Source organism: Bos javanicus, chromosome 28, assembly GCF_032452875.1.
Source record: "Bos javanicus breed banteng chromosome 28, ARS-OSU_banteng_1.0, whole genome shotgun sequence".
Taxonomy (NCBI): Eukaryota; Metazoa; Chordata; class Mammalia; order Artiodactyla; family Bovidae; genus Bos; species Bos javanicus.
In genome coordinates, this window is record NC_083895.1 from 15,438,262 (window position 1) to 15,453,876 (window position 15,615).

A 15,615-nucleotide genomic window follows, 5' to 3' on the forward strand; every position below is an offset into this window, starting at 1 on the left:
CTTTGCTCAAAGCCTCTACATGGCTTCCTTCTGCTCTAGGGATAAAAAGGAAGAACTCCTCAACTTGGCCTGTAGGCCTGACAAGCTCTGTTCCTTACATACCTCTCCTGCCTTGGCAAGCACCATCTAATTTCCTATTCTCAGCTGTGCTCATTCTCAGCTCAGGTTTTCCTTTAGCTCCCCATGCTGCCTCCTCTAACCACATATCTTTGCTTACACTAATTCTATTAAGATACAATGTAGCTTAGTGGCTAAGCATATCACTCTTCAAAACTAATTTTCAAGGGAGATTGCCAAGGTTCAAATCCTGATTCTACATATTATTTGTGAAGGAGATCAGCCCTGGGATTTCTTTGGAAGGAATGATGCTAAAGCTGAAACTCCAGTACTTCGGCCACCTCATGCGAAGAGCTGACTCATTGGAAAAGATTCTGATGCTGGGAGGGATTGGGGGCAGGAGGAGAAGGGGACGACAGAGGATGAGATGGCTGGATGGCATCACTGACTCGATGGACATGAGTCTGAGTGAACTCCGGGAGTTGGTGATGGACAGGGAGGCCTGGTGTGCTGCGATTCATGGGGTCGCAAAGAGTCGGACACGACTGAGCGACTGATCTGATCTGATCTGGGTAAGTTACTTAATCTCCTGTACCTTAGTTTCCTCAACTGGAAAATAAAGGATAATTGTGATATACTTGATCATGATAGTGTTATTATGATCAAATGATAGTTTACAGAGGAGGCTCTTTCCTCTTCTTTCTTGCTCAGTTAATTTCTTCTCAAACTTCTATTCTCAGTTCCAGAGTCACTCTCTCAGAGAATCATCCACTGACCTCTCTGACTGAATCCAATTACCTCATTACAGCTTTTCTCTTATGTTGAGTCTCTTATTTGTCATGTTTAATATAGGTGGGATTTTGTATTTTTCTGAGTGATTTATACATTTACTTTTGGTTAACATTCTATCTTTCTCACTAGAATGTCAGCTCCAGGAGCCTAGGGATATTCTTTGTTTTTGGTCACTATTCTTTGTGCCTAACACAGTTTCCATTACTTAGTAGGTTTCCCTCCAAAATGTTTGGCTGGGCCTCATCTTAGTGGGATTTAGTTCCTTGACCAGGGATAGAACCTGGGCCACTGCATTAGGAGTGAGGAGTCTCAGCTTTGGACTACCAGGGAAGTTCCCCCAAATATCTGTTGACACAAACAGACATTAAACATCCCTGGTGGAAGCCTCCTTGATAAACTCTTTTGCTGCTTAAATTAGTGCTTTGTATAGTAAGTTCTGAGAAGGAAAACAAGATGGTGAATCAAACAGTTTAGCTACAGATCTGCTCTTGGTTCCTTAGGAGGTGACTCTGAGCAGGAGGGTTCTCTGTTCAACAAGGCAGGGCTTTTGTGGAGATTATGTGCCAGATTCACAGGCCTGGGTTTAATTCTTAGCTCCATAATCTGCTGCTGTGTGACCTTAATCGTGTCATGTGACTTCTTACAATTCCAGTTTCCTCATCTGTCAAATCACATCACATTACTCAGCACAGAGCCAATGCTTAACTAGGCAACTGAATCACTAAGAATTTCGATTAATCTTAAACATAGTAGAGGTTTAAACATAGATCAGGCTTAAACATGAGCCTGATCATCCACAGGCTCATGCCAATGACACGGCATGACCCTTGTGTAGGCTAGTAAGTCTCCTTCTGTGGCCGGTGACAAAATGCCTTCTCATCTCCAGCACCCCCTCCCCAAAAAGTCAAACAAACAAACAAAACACCCCCCCCTCAACTTTGTAATTTTGGTTACAAAAGAGAGTATGAATCCATGTGAGCTGGGAAAACAGAGTTCCAGTGGTATTTCCTGGTGCAAGCAAGTTTCTTTTTCCTTGGTGCTTCAAGTCCAAGTTTGAGTAGCAGTGGGTGAGCTGGCCTAGGCAGGTAGGATCAGAGGTTCGTTGCTACCCATTACCTGTGAGAGACTGACCTTGGGAACAGAGTAGAGCCCTCAGTCTCTGACAAGACAGCCCTGCTCAGACGCCAGCTGAATCCAGCTAACCTCCTCTGCAATCTCAGAGCCTCTTTTCTCTAGAGCCCTCCTTTTTTTTTTTTTTTAAATTAGTTGAATCTGTTCCCTGAGAATCACACAGAAAATGATTCCCCCTCTCACCTCAATCAAGGGAAAAGGAAAAAAATCCCATTCCTTACAATAAAAAGAGTAAGCCTCTTGTCCATTTCTTGTGCAACTAGCCGGCAACTGGCTGCGATGAGAGGAGATATCCGCTTTGAGCACGGAGTGGAGTGAGCTGCATGAAAGCAAGGACCACGGTGATGTCTGCGACAGATGGACGTTGTTCCTTCCGCAATCCTCCTCTTTTTCTCCTTCCTCCTGTTGCAAACTTGTGGGACCGACTGGGGCTGTGACTTTGAGAGAGTAGTGTTTGTAGGTCAAGAGAGGGGGAACTGTGTCTGTACTTCGAGTGAGTTCAGGAGGGTGCTGTGCTTGAACTCGGCGAGTGTCCGTGATGGAAGAACTGTGAAAGTATGTGTGTGGGACAAAATTCAGACGTGTAACCGCAGTAAAGTGGTAGTGCGTACGTGGTGAGTGTGTGCGCGCGAGTGTGTGCGCGAGCCAGGGGCTGCCCGCCCGCCCGCCGCGGCTCCCCGTGGGCCGGCCCGGCCAATGAGCGCGCGGCTGCAGGGGCGGCGGGCGGGGAGGGGGCGCCGGGGCCCTGCGGATGGAGGCGCGGGCGGCGCGGCGCGCTCATTCCGCGCGGGCGTTGCTGGCAGGGGGCGGTGCAGCCACTAGCCGGGGACCGGGGCCCGGACCCGGGGCGGCGGGCGGCGTAGGCGGCGCCGGGGGCTGGGATGCGCACGGGGTTCCGTGGCGGCGGCGTTGGCGGCGGCGTCGGCGGCCGCGGGGGCACGAGCTAGCGCCGCGGCGCGGGGAGCCAGCGGAGCCCGGCGGGCCAGCGGAGGCGGCGGCGGCGGCGGCTCAGGCAGAACAGCGGCGGCAGCCGGAGCCCGAGCGCCGCGCGCCCACCATGGCCGCCCAGGGCGAGCCCGGCTACCTGGCGGCGCAGTCGGACCCGGGCTCCAACAGCGAGCGCAGCACGGACTCTCCCATGCCCGGCTCGGAGGACGACCTGGTCGCCGGGGCGCCCCTGCACAGCCCCGAGTGGAGCGAGGAGCGCTTCCGCGTGGACAGGAAGAAACTTGAGGCCATGTTACAAGGTAGGCATCCCCCCTGCGTTCTCGAACTCCCCGGCCGAGCCCCCGACAGCTTCCCGAACATCCTCGTCCCGCGTCCCAGCGCCCGGCCCAAAGTCGACTTAGTTCCTCGTCCCTTCCCCCGCGGAGCCGAAGGACACCCAGGGAGTGGAGACCTCGCGGGAGTCCCCACCCTTCCACGCCTTCCAGGTCTCCAGGCACCGGGAACCCTGTGCTAACTGAACCGGCTTCAGAAAAGCCGAAGGCCGTGTTTGTACCCGCGCGCCCAAGTTGCATTCTTGGACTTTGGAGATGCCAACTTTAGTCTGGACACCTGGGCTGTGCCATCCGGACCCAGTCGGACGGCACAGAGTATGCGTGACTCTCTCCTTATTCGTTGGCACTCTTGAATTCTAGCTCTGTCTCATGTTTCTCTCCCTTCTCTTGTCAGTATCCACTTCCTCCAGCTGAGGGGCCTTGTCTCGTTATTGGGAAACGCTCCGCAGATGTCAAGGCTTAAGACAGGAGTTCCCGCCCCCCACCCTCCACCCGGGAGTGAGAGGGGCCAGGATGGGGGTGAGCGGCCAAAGCGTGGGGATGGTGTCAGGGCAGTCTGCTGGGTTGGAGGACAGTGTATGTTCATCGCCTGGCACGCTTATAAAACACATCTTGAGTTACACTTGGTTCATAAAAATCTTGCCGTATTATGGATGTCAGACTTTGCCTTTCACAACTTGGGATTTTTTTTTTTTTTTTTAAACTCCTTCGTTTCTCTGGGACTTTCCCAGTCGTAACAGCTTTAACCATGTAGGACTGGGATCGAATTCTGATTCTTAATGGGAGGATTGGGATTCTTAGAGTGAACACTAAAATGTCCAAGGTCATTTTGATCTTCTCTAAAAATGTCAATTACTAGCTTACTTGTAATCGCCAGTGTGGCACATTTACATCATCTAGAGAAATAAGGTAGTTTGAATGATTGTTCTTCAAATACCGTAGAGGGACCAGGCGTTACTTCCACTGAGGATGCAGTGGTGGATTCATTCAGTAGCTGGTGTCCTTACGTCAGGGAGGATAGGAGCTTTCTAGCTCTCTTTTGGCTTGGCGCATAACTTATTTCGACTTTATCAGTTAGTGCATCGAAATGTGGGAGCTCTTTAGCCCTCCATTGAAACGCAGTGGTTTTTTAGAACAATTAAACAGGTTATTTTTTTAAGACAGAACAAGATGTTTTCCAAAACAATAACTTGGTGGAAACAAATAGCAGGAGTCTTTGGCAGGCGTTTTTTGGATGAGCTGCGAACTTGTCTCTCTTGTTGCTTATTTTTATTGATAAACATCCCCTGTGCTTGTCCTGTCTCTGTCTTTCCCCCTCTTTTATTCCTCTTTTAAATTAGGTAAAGTCCTAGGAGAGTTACTTCTGAGATAAACTCTTCCCGTAGGAATATTGCAAAGTAGATTTGGAACTTAAAACCCCAGTTGCATTTCAATAACTTGTGTTCGTTGTTTTATTTGTTCTGGTTCTTTTTGCCTAGTTCCTATTTTAAAACAAAATATTAAATTTATTCAGAAAAAATATTGGTATAAGATTGTTTAGGTTGAACTGTTAACACACACACCTCTCCTTTCAGCAAGTTTCTTGTTTGTTTTGTACATCTGGAGGGTTGTGAAGACAGATGGCTCTTCTAATAATACTGCGTCTTCTTTACCTGTCTTGCCTGTGCGCACAGGCAAGTGATGTAAGCATCTAGGAAGCTGTCTTGCATAATCTGAGCTTTAGAAGTGGATTTCTTTTTTGAATTAATTTCCATTTAGAATAGAATGAAATATGGGTGAGGCATGTTTAAAAATTTGAAGGCTCTTCCCTTTGTAGATATGATATTCTGACATGAGACAGTTTAAAATTGCTTTGTTGTGATAAAGTTTCTTAGGCGTCTTAAGAGTTCGCATTTCTTCAGCAACCTACACATTAATGAAATATTCACACTTCAACTCCAAAGATGTCTTTAATAATTTAACCTAGTGCTTTAACTTTTCAGTCACTGGTAAGTGAGTTGCACCTTCTAGGAAAGTAAATTTGAACACATTTGACGATAGAACTCAGTGCATTGTGTACCAAGGCATTTTGTCGTGCATGCTTCCCAGAGTCAAGTTTTGTTAGAGCCACCAGGTTTTATTTATTTATTTTTTTGGAAAATTTTTAATTGGAGGATAATTGCTTTACAATGTGGTGTTGGTTTCTGCCACACAACAGTGTGAATCAGCCATAAGTATACATGGGTCCCCTCTCTGTTTGAACCTCCTTCCCACCCTGCACCCTATCCCACCCCTCTAGGTTGTCACAGAGCGCAGGGCTGAGCTCCCTGTGTTAGACAGCCACTTCCCACTAGCTACCAGTTTTTACACATGGTAAGGTAGATGTTTCAGGGCTCCTCTCTGTATTTGTCTCGCCTGCTCCTTCCTCCACTGTGTCCACAAGTCTGTTGTCTATTTCTGCATCTCTGTTCCTGCCCTGCGTATAGGCTCATCAGTACCATTTTTCTAGATTCCATGCGTTAATATATGATGTTTGTTTTTCTCTTTCTGATTTACTTCATCCTGTATAACAGGCTCTAGAGAACCACCATGGAATAAGGAGTAAGACTGGTTTTCTGAACCAAACATATTCATATGTCTCACTGCTTGATACTAGGTGGTTAAAGCAAGTGTGGGCAATTGGAATCACTCAGAGTTAGGTTCAAATCCCTCTGGAATCTTGGGACAGTTTGTGAACACCTCTCTGTCACAGTTTGCCCATCTGTAAAATGGGACTGATTCTAGTATTATACCTTTCTCTCAGAGTTTTGTGAGAATTAAAAGAGATAATGCCTAATGAACCAAAACTTCCCATACCATTTTGTAAACAGTAATAGCTTAATATATATCAGTGCCAGTGAAGTTACTCAGTTGTGTCCAACTCTTTGGGATCCCATGGACTGTAGCCTACCAGGCTCCTCCATCCATGGAATTTTCTATGCAAGAGTATTGGAGTTGGTTGCCATTTCCTTCTCTAGGGGATCTTCCCGACCTGGGGATTGAACCCAAGTCTCCTGCATTGCAGGCAGACGTTTTACTGTCTGAGCTACTAGGGAAGCCCTAATATATATATATATATATATATATATATATATATATATATATATATATATAATCAGTTGCTTTTTATTATTTCATTATTATTAGTAATAAATACTATTGCATGGATTAAATCTATTTCTAATGCCTAGCACAATTTCTGACAGTCTATATTTGAATATCTAGGGAAACAATTTTGCATTTTTATAATTGCAGAAGTAAAATAAAGAATGAGGTAGGAGTTTGGAAAGTCAACAAATACTTTAATATTGTTAGATGTCCTGGGGTGAGAAGCTTTTTGTTTGAAAAGTGCCAATGAAGAAAAGTGTTTATTTTCCTGGTTGGGTTTCTGATTATTGTGCATTGGATTTGCCATTTTTCTTCACGTAGTTGCCTTAAACTGTGTATAGGTTCCCAGTTTAAATCAGGATAAATAAGATTCTCTGCCTTTAAGTCTGCATAGTGCAAATTGGTGATTATAATGCTTGGAATTTGTTTCCTGAGAGACTGTCCTGGGGGTAAGTTAATGTTTAATGGGTTGTATTTTTATTAGTAGAGAAATTCTTCTACGCAATGGACCAAAAATTCAGTGAGTTTAAAATGTGGGCAATAGGGTAGTGGTTAAAGAAATGAATGCCATTCTTGGATGATCATTGACTCCTCAAAGAATTGATAACACATGAAATCTACTAGGGCTAAAAAAATGTAGGAAAAAAAATCACTAGTTTTTAATTTTTTGCTTTTGTTTCTTGGCTGATAATTACTTTGGAACAGCCATGCAGAGTATCTGACATTTTTGCTTGAATCTAAATGAAGATTACCGATTTTATTAGTCAGCAGTTTTATAAATGGAAATTCATTTTCAAGTTTAAGGTTTTGATGAGGATGGTCGACCTTGGCATAGATACATGGGCAATATTATAATAATGAAGAAAAATTGTTCTTGATTTACTTAATACTGATATTCAGAATTTAGACTTTATACTTCATGTGGGGTAGTAGTATTGATTAAGTCAATTAAATGTGAGTTATGGTTTACAAAGAGGAAGGAGAGTGGTCTAGAGGAAAGTCTGGGAGAATGTAGGAAATCAGTGGGTAAGAAGAGTCAGAAATATAGCCCTGGTGCTGGCCAACGTCCTGAGAGACAGACATGGAATTTGTTAATTTTAGACTTTTCCTTTTTTTTCTTTTGGGATTGTTTTATATCTTACAATTATACTTTTATTTTTACATTGAAAAATGTATACACATGCCATACAGTTGAAAGCTCCTACATAAAGTTTAGACTCATAGGCATTTTCAAAGTTCGGAATCCCTCATATGTTATCATAGAAAGAAGTATTGGCAGTGAATGAAGCAGTGACCTGTTTTTATAAATTGAGGTTGATGTCTGGTGGGCTTTTAGGATATTGCTGTTAAAGACTTTAAAAGCCATATTTTGGGGACTTCCCTGGTGGTCCAGTAGTTAAGACTTTGCATGCTTCCAATCAATGCAGGGGGCGTGGTTTTGATCCCTAGTTGGGGAGCTAAGATCAACCCTACATGCCATGTGGTACAGCCAAAAAAAAAAAAAAAAAAATGAAGCAAAACATGTTTTTACAGGTTGACAGTGATGGGCACAACAGGATTCATTGACTGCCGTTTGCTTGAGGAACAGAACTAGTTACTAAAACAGCTGATCGCACTGTTGATTAAAAGTAAGAGCAGCAGTTACATAATTACATATCTTTTTAATCTGGCAAACTTTAGTGAAGATTGTCTTATGATTTGGTAAATAGATAATTTTTTAGATGCTTTTGTGAGAGAGATGAAGCCAAAATATATGAAAATGGAGGAGTGCTGAAAATGAAAACGAGCTAAGCTGGATAGAGTTTTCTAGTTAGGGCTTGATAAAAGCTAGTAAACATTAAGAACAGATGCAATAACTTTATGAAGCTTAATGGTCGAAAGCAAAGGACTCTTGGCCAGATCTGGATTTGAGTCTCGGTCTTACTTTTAAGTAGGGAGCTTGAGAAAATTCATTACCTGCAGCCCATTTCTGAAAGAGGGTGATGTAGGATTCTGATGTAGGAGCATACCTACATCCTGTGCTGGTTGTGACTACTCAGAGAATAAAAGATGTATGTAAAACATCACAGCGCTGGCCACATAGGAAGTGCTGGATAAATCACTAATAACCACATTCATTATAAACTATAGTTCATAAAGTGCACATTTTTCTATTGAAAATGAAAGTCTAGTATACTGGAAAATGAATTAAATGAATTAAATAAATGGTTCATTTATTAAAATGATAAATGAGCATTCACAGCTACCTAAATATTATTATTGGCCTTCCTGGTAGCTCACAGTGTACCCGGCATGTTAGCCCCTCGTGAAGGTGGTTGAGTTCATAATGAGTAAAGCTGTATTGGACACGAGTGCGGAGTTTTAGCTTTTGTGCTGGATGAGAGGTCTTTGCACTGTCTTTAGCTGTGATGGTTCTTGCCTTGAGAATTTTTCATTCCTTAAATGGTCTGAAGCCAGTCTTTTCTATGGTTTTTACTAAAGACGAGCCTCAGAAGCAGTTACTCTCCCTTGTGGTTTGATGTTGCTCTGAACTTGTCATTCATTGACACCTTTGAAGAAAATGCTGGGGACCTGGGATGACATGTTCTATTTGCTCATCTATGGGGGCCGAGGTAGTCCTGTCTTCTGGGGATGTTGTGAGCACAGAAGGAGGTGATGCGGGTGAAATGCTGAGCCCAGGGCCGGGCACACAGTGTTTGGTCACGACAGCCCTGTGCCACGTGATGGAGAGGGATTTCAAAACACTAGATGGAGAGGGATTTCAAAACACTAGAAAGCAAATGCTTGCCAAGTTTTTTTTTTTTTTTAAGATTTTTTTTTTTTTTGATGTGGACCATTTTTAAAAGTTTTTATTGAATTTGTTACAGTGTTGTTTCTGTGTTTTTTTTTTTTTTATATTTTGGTGTTTTGGCCTGGAGGCAGGTGGGATCCTAGCTCCCTGGCCAGGGATGGAACATGGGCCCCCTGCATTGGAAAGCAAAGTCTTAACCAGTGGACCACCAAGGAAGTCTTTCTCTCTTTTTAAAAAACAAACAAACAAACAAAAACAACTGCATATGAATTGCCCCTGCCCACAGTGAAAGTCTTCTTCCAATCAGAGTAGTTTATTAGGACGAGTATAGTAGAGTTGGAGAGCAGAACTGAAGGTTCAGACTGGTTTATAAGCTAAAGGAAAATACATCAGGGGATGTAGAGCCCAGCACTAAAGAGCTCGGGAACTGCTCTGGGGCTGACCTGGGTTGGGGTCCTAATTTCATCCTTTGCAGGGTCCTGGGAGGATGCTGTGACAGAGGCAGGGAGTCAGTGCTCTCCGTCAGTCTTACCTCTGTGAAGACTTCTGGGACTTTGGCTAAGTTGATCATTGATAAGTTAAAACATACAAAGAGTTTGTCCTATCGATGATTTTAACAGGCAGGAATGTATCTGGCTGCGACTAACAGAAAACCCAACACAGAGTGGCTTAAACAAGCCAGGGGGTTATTTTCCCGATGAAACAAAAAAATCTGGGGCTGAGAGGCCCCAAGAGCTACTCAGGGGCTTCAGGGAGCCAAACAGCTCTCCCCCCGACCTTGGCCGTCCCAGCCGATGGCTGTGGCCTCATTGGTGCAGTCTGGCCAGGACTCTACCTTGAGATGAGTCTGTGGTCTCTGCAGGGAAAAGGGCAGAGAACAAAAATGGTTTTTTATTCAAGATTTTGCTTTTTTATGTGACAAAGAATTCTCTGTCCTGGAACTTCCATCTGTATTTCTTTGGCCACTCTTTGCTACAAGGATTCTGGGAAAGAAAGAGATTCATTTCCAGCTTCTCGTAGAAGGAGGCAAGGACGAAGGGAATCCGAATGGATCCAGTGGTCCAACCCGTAGTTTCCCCACAAGGGGCAGAGCTGAGGTCATTGTGACAGAAACACCAGGCTGTGCCTGATGTGAAAGCTTACCCGGGTCAGAGACTTTGACCTGCATTGATAACTCCTGGAAATCTAGATTATTTGGTAGTGTTTATGTTGGTGAAATTTCTTCTTGGCTTAGTTCAGGAAACCTCATTTCCTAAGAGAAAACACCTTTGATCATGGACAGCGGTTCTTGTGTTTTTACGCCTATTAAAAAAAGGACTTAGGGCCCATAAGTACTGTAACTGTCTTTTTCTCCTTCACTTTTTTCTGCCTGTCAAGTGTTTTTTTTCCATTGAAAATTATACAGCATAATACATCCATTTTACCTTTTAAGAAACATCTTGTTATTTTTAATATATCTTATTATTAATAATATCTTATTACTTTTAATGTGTTTTTAAATTGAAGTATAGTTGATTTACAGTGTTGTGTTGATTTTTGCTGTGCAGCAAAATGACTCGGTTGTACACATACATTCTTTTTTATATTCTTCTCCATTACGGTTTATCCCAGGATATTGAATATAGTCCCCTCTGCTGTACAGTAGGGCCTTGTTGTTATCCTGTCTGTATGTGGATAGTGTGCAGGTACTAATCCCAAACTCCCAGTCCATCCCTCCCTGTTTTACCTTTTATTACTCTGAGATACTCTTTCTCTTCTCCCTCTTCCTTCCGGCCCACCACACATCTCAAGTTGCTTTTAAAATAGACTGGTTCAGTGTAGTTCATACTTTTTCCCTTTAGGGTTTTCTTAGAGTGGTCACTGCAATAGCATCTGGCCAATGAAGCCAGCATTTGTTTAGAAAATGAAGTCATTTTGGAGGCAGTTTGATAATAGAATTATCATCAGATTTGTGCCATGTTTTGCTGTTTGAAATTGTCCAGAATGATGAGCTAATAAAAATACCAGTTGGCTCATCCTTAGTTTATACTGTTTATTTAAAAACCTAGTCCTTTAAAAATGCATGGTTGGTGGGAGGGGGCTTCCCTGGTGGTCTAAGACTCCAAGCTCTCAATGCAGGGGGTCTAGGTTCGATGCTGGTTGGAGAGCTGGATCCCACATGTGACAACTAAAGATCCTGCATGCTGCAACTAAGACCAGGTGCAGCCAAATAAATAAGTATTTTAAAAAAATGCATGGGGTAATAGTGACTCTAAATATTCCTTTAGGTAAAAAGCTTAATAAACCGCCCGAGATGAGGTACTGTTTCAATACTACTCTGTAGTAGATTTGCAGTGTGTGGGGCTGACCTTGGCAAGAAACCCTCATTCTGCTGCAAAAGCCACCACATTTGGTTTTTAATCCTTGTGGCACCAGCATTTAATATCCAAAGTGCACAAACCATTAATAGACACATTTTGTGGATGTTTTACTTTTATAAATCCATTTACTACCTAATAAGCTACTAATAACTATAGCTGATGAAACCATTTATATTTGTAACACATATTAAATCCTGTTCCCATTTATGATACTGGCATATAAAAAGATAATGATCACTTTCTAGCTCTGAAGTAGTTTTTCTGTAACTGGGAATAAGATAAATCATGTATTAGTCTGCATATTGAGTTGATCTGGAGCTTAACTACATCTCTTGTATAGGAAGATGCTTAAATATAAGACTTGAAAATTAGCCATTGTGTTTTTTTTTTTTCAGATTTTGAAAGTAATACAAATTTATAGAATACTTGAAAATACAAACAGATGTAAGAAAGAAAAACCAAAAGGCATCCCTAAATCTAGAATCCAGCAGTAACCACTGATAACATTTTGGGTATTTTTTCCTGGTCTCTAAAAACTATGCTCACAGGTAATTTATTTTAGCAACAGATGTTGAGTTCCTGCTACATGTCAGTTACAGTATTGGGCTTTGGTGGGTGGTGGGGGGGGCAGACAAAACTAAGATAGATATGGTTCTTATCCCTGTGTGACTTGTGTCCCTAAAATTCTAAACTGGGATCATACCTCCCTTCTTTGAAGGAAATGGAAACCCACTCCAATATTCTTACCTAGAGAATCCCATGGACAGAGGGGCCTGACAGGTTGTAGTCGATGGAGTCTCAAAGAGTCGGACACGACTGAGCGACAAATGCTTTGGTATCATGGGTATTTTCCATCTCATTAAAGATTCTTGAAGAACAGGATTTTAAATAGCTCTGTAATATTAACCTTGACATATGATTTGCTTAAACATTATGACATTTTTTCTTTTTTTGCTCAGACAGTAAAGAATCTGCCTGCAACGCAGGAGACCTGAGTTTGATTCCTGGGTCAGGAAGATCCCCTGGAGAAGGGAATGGCAACCCTCTCCAGTACTCTTGCCTGGAGAATCCCATGGACAGAGGAGCCTGGTGGGCTACAGTCCATGGGGTCACAAAGAATTGGACACAACAGAGCAACTAACACTTCCTCTTTATGGCATTTTATAACATTTTTAGGTGGTCATTCATTGAGAGGAACCTAATGTTTCTATTCAAATTGTCCCAGATTCAGGTCCTGGCTCTATCATTTAATGGTTGTGGTTGTGGTGTTTAATCTCTAAGTTGCCACTGACTCTTTTGCTACTCCACAGGCTGTAGCCCACCAGGCTCCTCTGTCCATGGAATTTCCCAGACAAGAACACTGGAGTGGGTGGGTTGCCATGCCCTCCTCCAGGGGATCTTCCCAACCCAGGGATTGAACCCGTGTCTCATGCATTGGCAGGCAGATCCTTTACCACTGAGACACCAGGGAAGCCCATTGGTTGTGTGGCCTGGGGCAAGTTAATAACTTCTCTGAGCCTCAGTCTTCCCATCGCTAAAATGGAATAAATGTAGTTTCTAGGTTATAAGAAAAATACTATATACAGTATATAGTATATACTATATACAGTATACAGTAGTATATCAAGCATGTACCAGTGTCATATGTAGTGTGATACTCAAGAGTTATCAGGTAATGGGTGTTAACATGCTGCCCCAAACCCTTTTTGCCTGAAAAACATTTTTTTCATCCTTAATTGTTCTCGTAGGAAAAATTCTTTCTAGTGAAAATTTTAGCTCAAAGGGAATAGACATTTTTAAGGCTTTTGATAAATTTGCAAAAATATTTTCTGGCAAGATTCACGGGTTGGGCAGAAGAGACAAAAGATTTGTAGGCTGTCTGCTCCTGGTACCTGTGATCCCACCACCTGGCTTGAGTTAGTGGTGGTGAGAGATTAGGAAATAACTGAATGACCAATCTAGAGTTAGAGTTCTGTTTGTTTCCTTCATCGAAAACTTTGAATGATGTTTATCATACACCATTAGCATGTCTGGGAATCATATAAATCAAAACCAAAGAAGAGTTGAATTCTTTTCTTTCTTTGATTCTCTTTACCCTTGAGTACAACACAGCACCCTTGAACCGAGTGTTGCTTCAGTCTTGTCTGACGCTTTGTGACCCCATGGACTGTAGCCTGCCAGGCTCCTCTGTGCATGGGGTTCTCCAGGCAAGAATACTGGAATTGGTTGCCGTGCCCTCCTCCAGGGGATCTTCCCAACCCAGGGGTTGAACCGGCATCTCTTGTGTTCCCTGCCTTGGCAGGTAGGTTCTTTACCACTGGAGCCACCTAGCAGTAAGCATTCTCCACCTTGAAGCTTTAAACCATTAAACTGCCTTGAATCATTTTAGTCTAGGAGCATAATTTTTAACTGGCACATGTTTCCAGTGGCTTGCTGTCAGGAACTTGGGGGAAGAGCACAAACCTATATATTTCTGTGGAGCGGATGTACTGTTTTTATTATTGCATAGCAGGCTCAGAATGATTTGATTTTCTTACAGACTCCTATTAAGTCAGATGTCATAGATACCTATTTAGTATATTATGAATTAACTTAAGAACACACATTTATTTTTTATTACAGAAATTTAAAAAGCAATATAAGGGAAACTTTTAAAAAGAAAAGTAATAATTTGTCATTTCACTATCCTATAGCTGTTCTCATTTTTCTGCCTTGGAATGTAATCCTTGGGAATGTAATCCTTGGGATGTAATCCTGGCTGTCCAGTGGTTAGGACTCCACACTTTCACTGCTAAGGATGTGGGTTTGATCCCTTGTCAGGGAACTAAGATCTCACAAGCTGCTTAGCTCAGCCAAAAAAAGAAAAAAAGAGAAGTGTAGTCCTTGAGATACATCCTTGACTATTTGTGTGCAGTCTATGTAGTTGGAGCATTGATTTTTGTATTCATCATTAATCTACTGTATTAAATGTTTTTGTATTTCTAAGCAGTTTTCAGAATTAAAATTTTATGGTTGGATAATGGTACATCTGATCAAAAAACTTTTTTTGCAGTTATAGAGAGCCTTATCAGATCAGATCAGATCAGTCGCTCAGTCGTGTCCGACTCTTTGCGACCCCATGAATCGCAGCATGCCAGGCCTCCCTGTCTATCGCCAACTCCCGGAGTTCACTCAGACTCAGGTCCATCAAGTCAGTGATGCCATCCAGCCATCTCATCCTCTGTCGTCCCCTTCTCCTCCTGCCCCCAATCCCTCCCAGCATCAGAGTCTTTTCCAATGAGTCAACTCTTCACATGAGGTGGCCGAAGTACTGGAGTTTCAGCTTTAGCATCATTCCTTCCAAAGAAATCCCAGGGCTGATCCCCTTCAGAATGGACTGGTTGGATCTCCTTGCAGTCCAAGGGACTCTCAAGAGTCTTCTCCAACACCACAGTTCAAAAGCATCAATTCTTCGGTGCTCAGCCTTCTTCACAGTCCAACTCTCACATCCATACATGACCACAGGAAAAACCGTAGCCTTGACTAGACGAACCTTTGTTGGCAAAGTAATGTCTCTGCTTTTGAATATGCTATCTAGGTTGGTCATAACTTTCCTTCCAAGGAGTAAGTGTCTTTTAATTTCATGGCTGCAGTCACCATCTGCAGTGATTTTGGAGCCCAGAAAAATAAAGTCTGACACTGTTTCCACTGTTTGCCGATCTATTTCCCATGAAGTGATGGGACCGGATGCCATGATCTTAGTTTTCTGAATGTTGAGCTTTAAGCCAACTTTTTCACTCTCCACTTTCACCTTCATCAAGAGGGTTTTTAGTTCCTCTTCACTTTCTGCCATAAGGGTGGTGTCATCTGCATATGTGAGGTTATTGATATTTTTCCCGGCAATCTTGATTACAGCTTGTGTTTCTTCCAGTCCAGCGTTTCTCATGATGTACTCTGCATATAAGTTAAATAAACATGGTGACAATATACAGCCTTGATGAACTCCTTTTCCTATTTGGAACCAGTCTTTTGTTCCATGTCCAGTTCTAACTGTTGCTTCCTGACCTGCATACAAATTTCTCAAGAGGCAGGTCAGGTG

General features: G+C 42.7%; 1 protein-coding gene across 3 annotated transcripts in view; it reads left to right on the forward strand.

The window, feature by feature from the left end:
• Positions 1-2,809: 2,809 nt before the first annotated feature.
• The window catches only part of BICC1 (BicC family RNA binding protein 1), a 351,357-nt gene continuing 338,551 nt past the window's right edge, over positions 2,810-15,615 (forward strand). For 2 of the 3 annotated variants that reach the window (XM_061405016.1, XM_061405017.1), the window contains exon 1: positions 2,810-3,227. In XM_061405016.1, coding sequence (XP_061261000.1) covers positions 3,038-3,227 — 190 coding nt within the window. In that variant the 5' untranslated portion in view covers positions 2,810-3,037. The remainder of the gene's footprint in view (positions 3,228-15,615) is intronic. The other variant, XM_061405015.1, reaches the window with a different exon arrangement.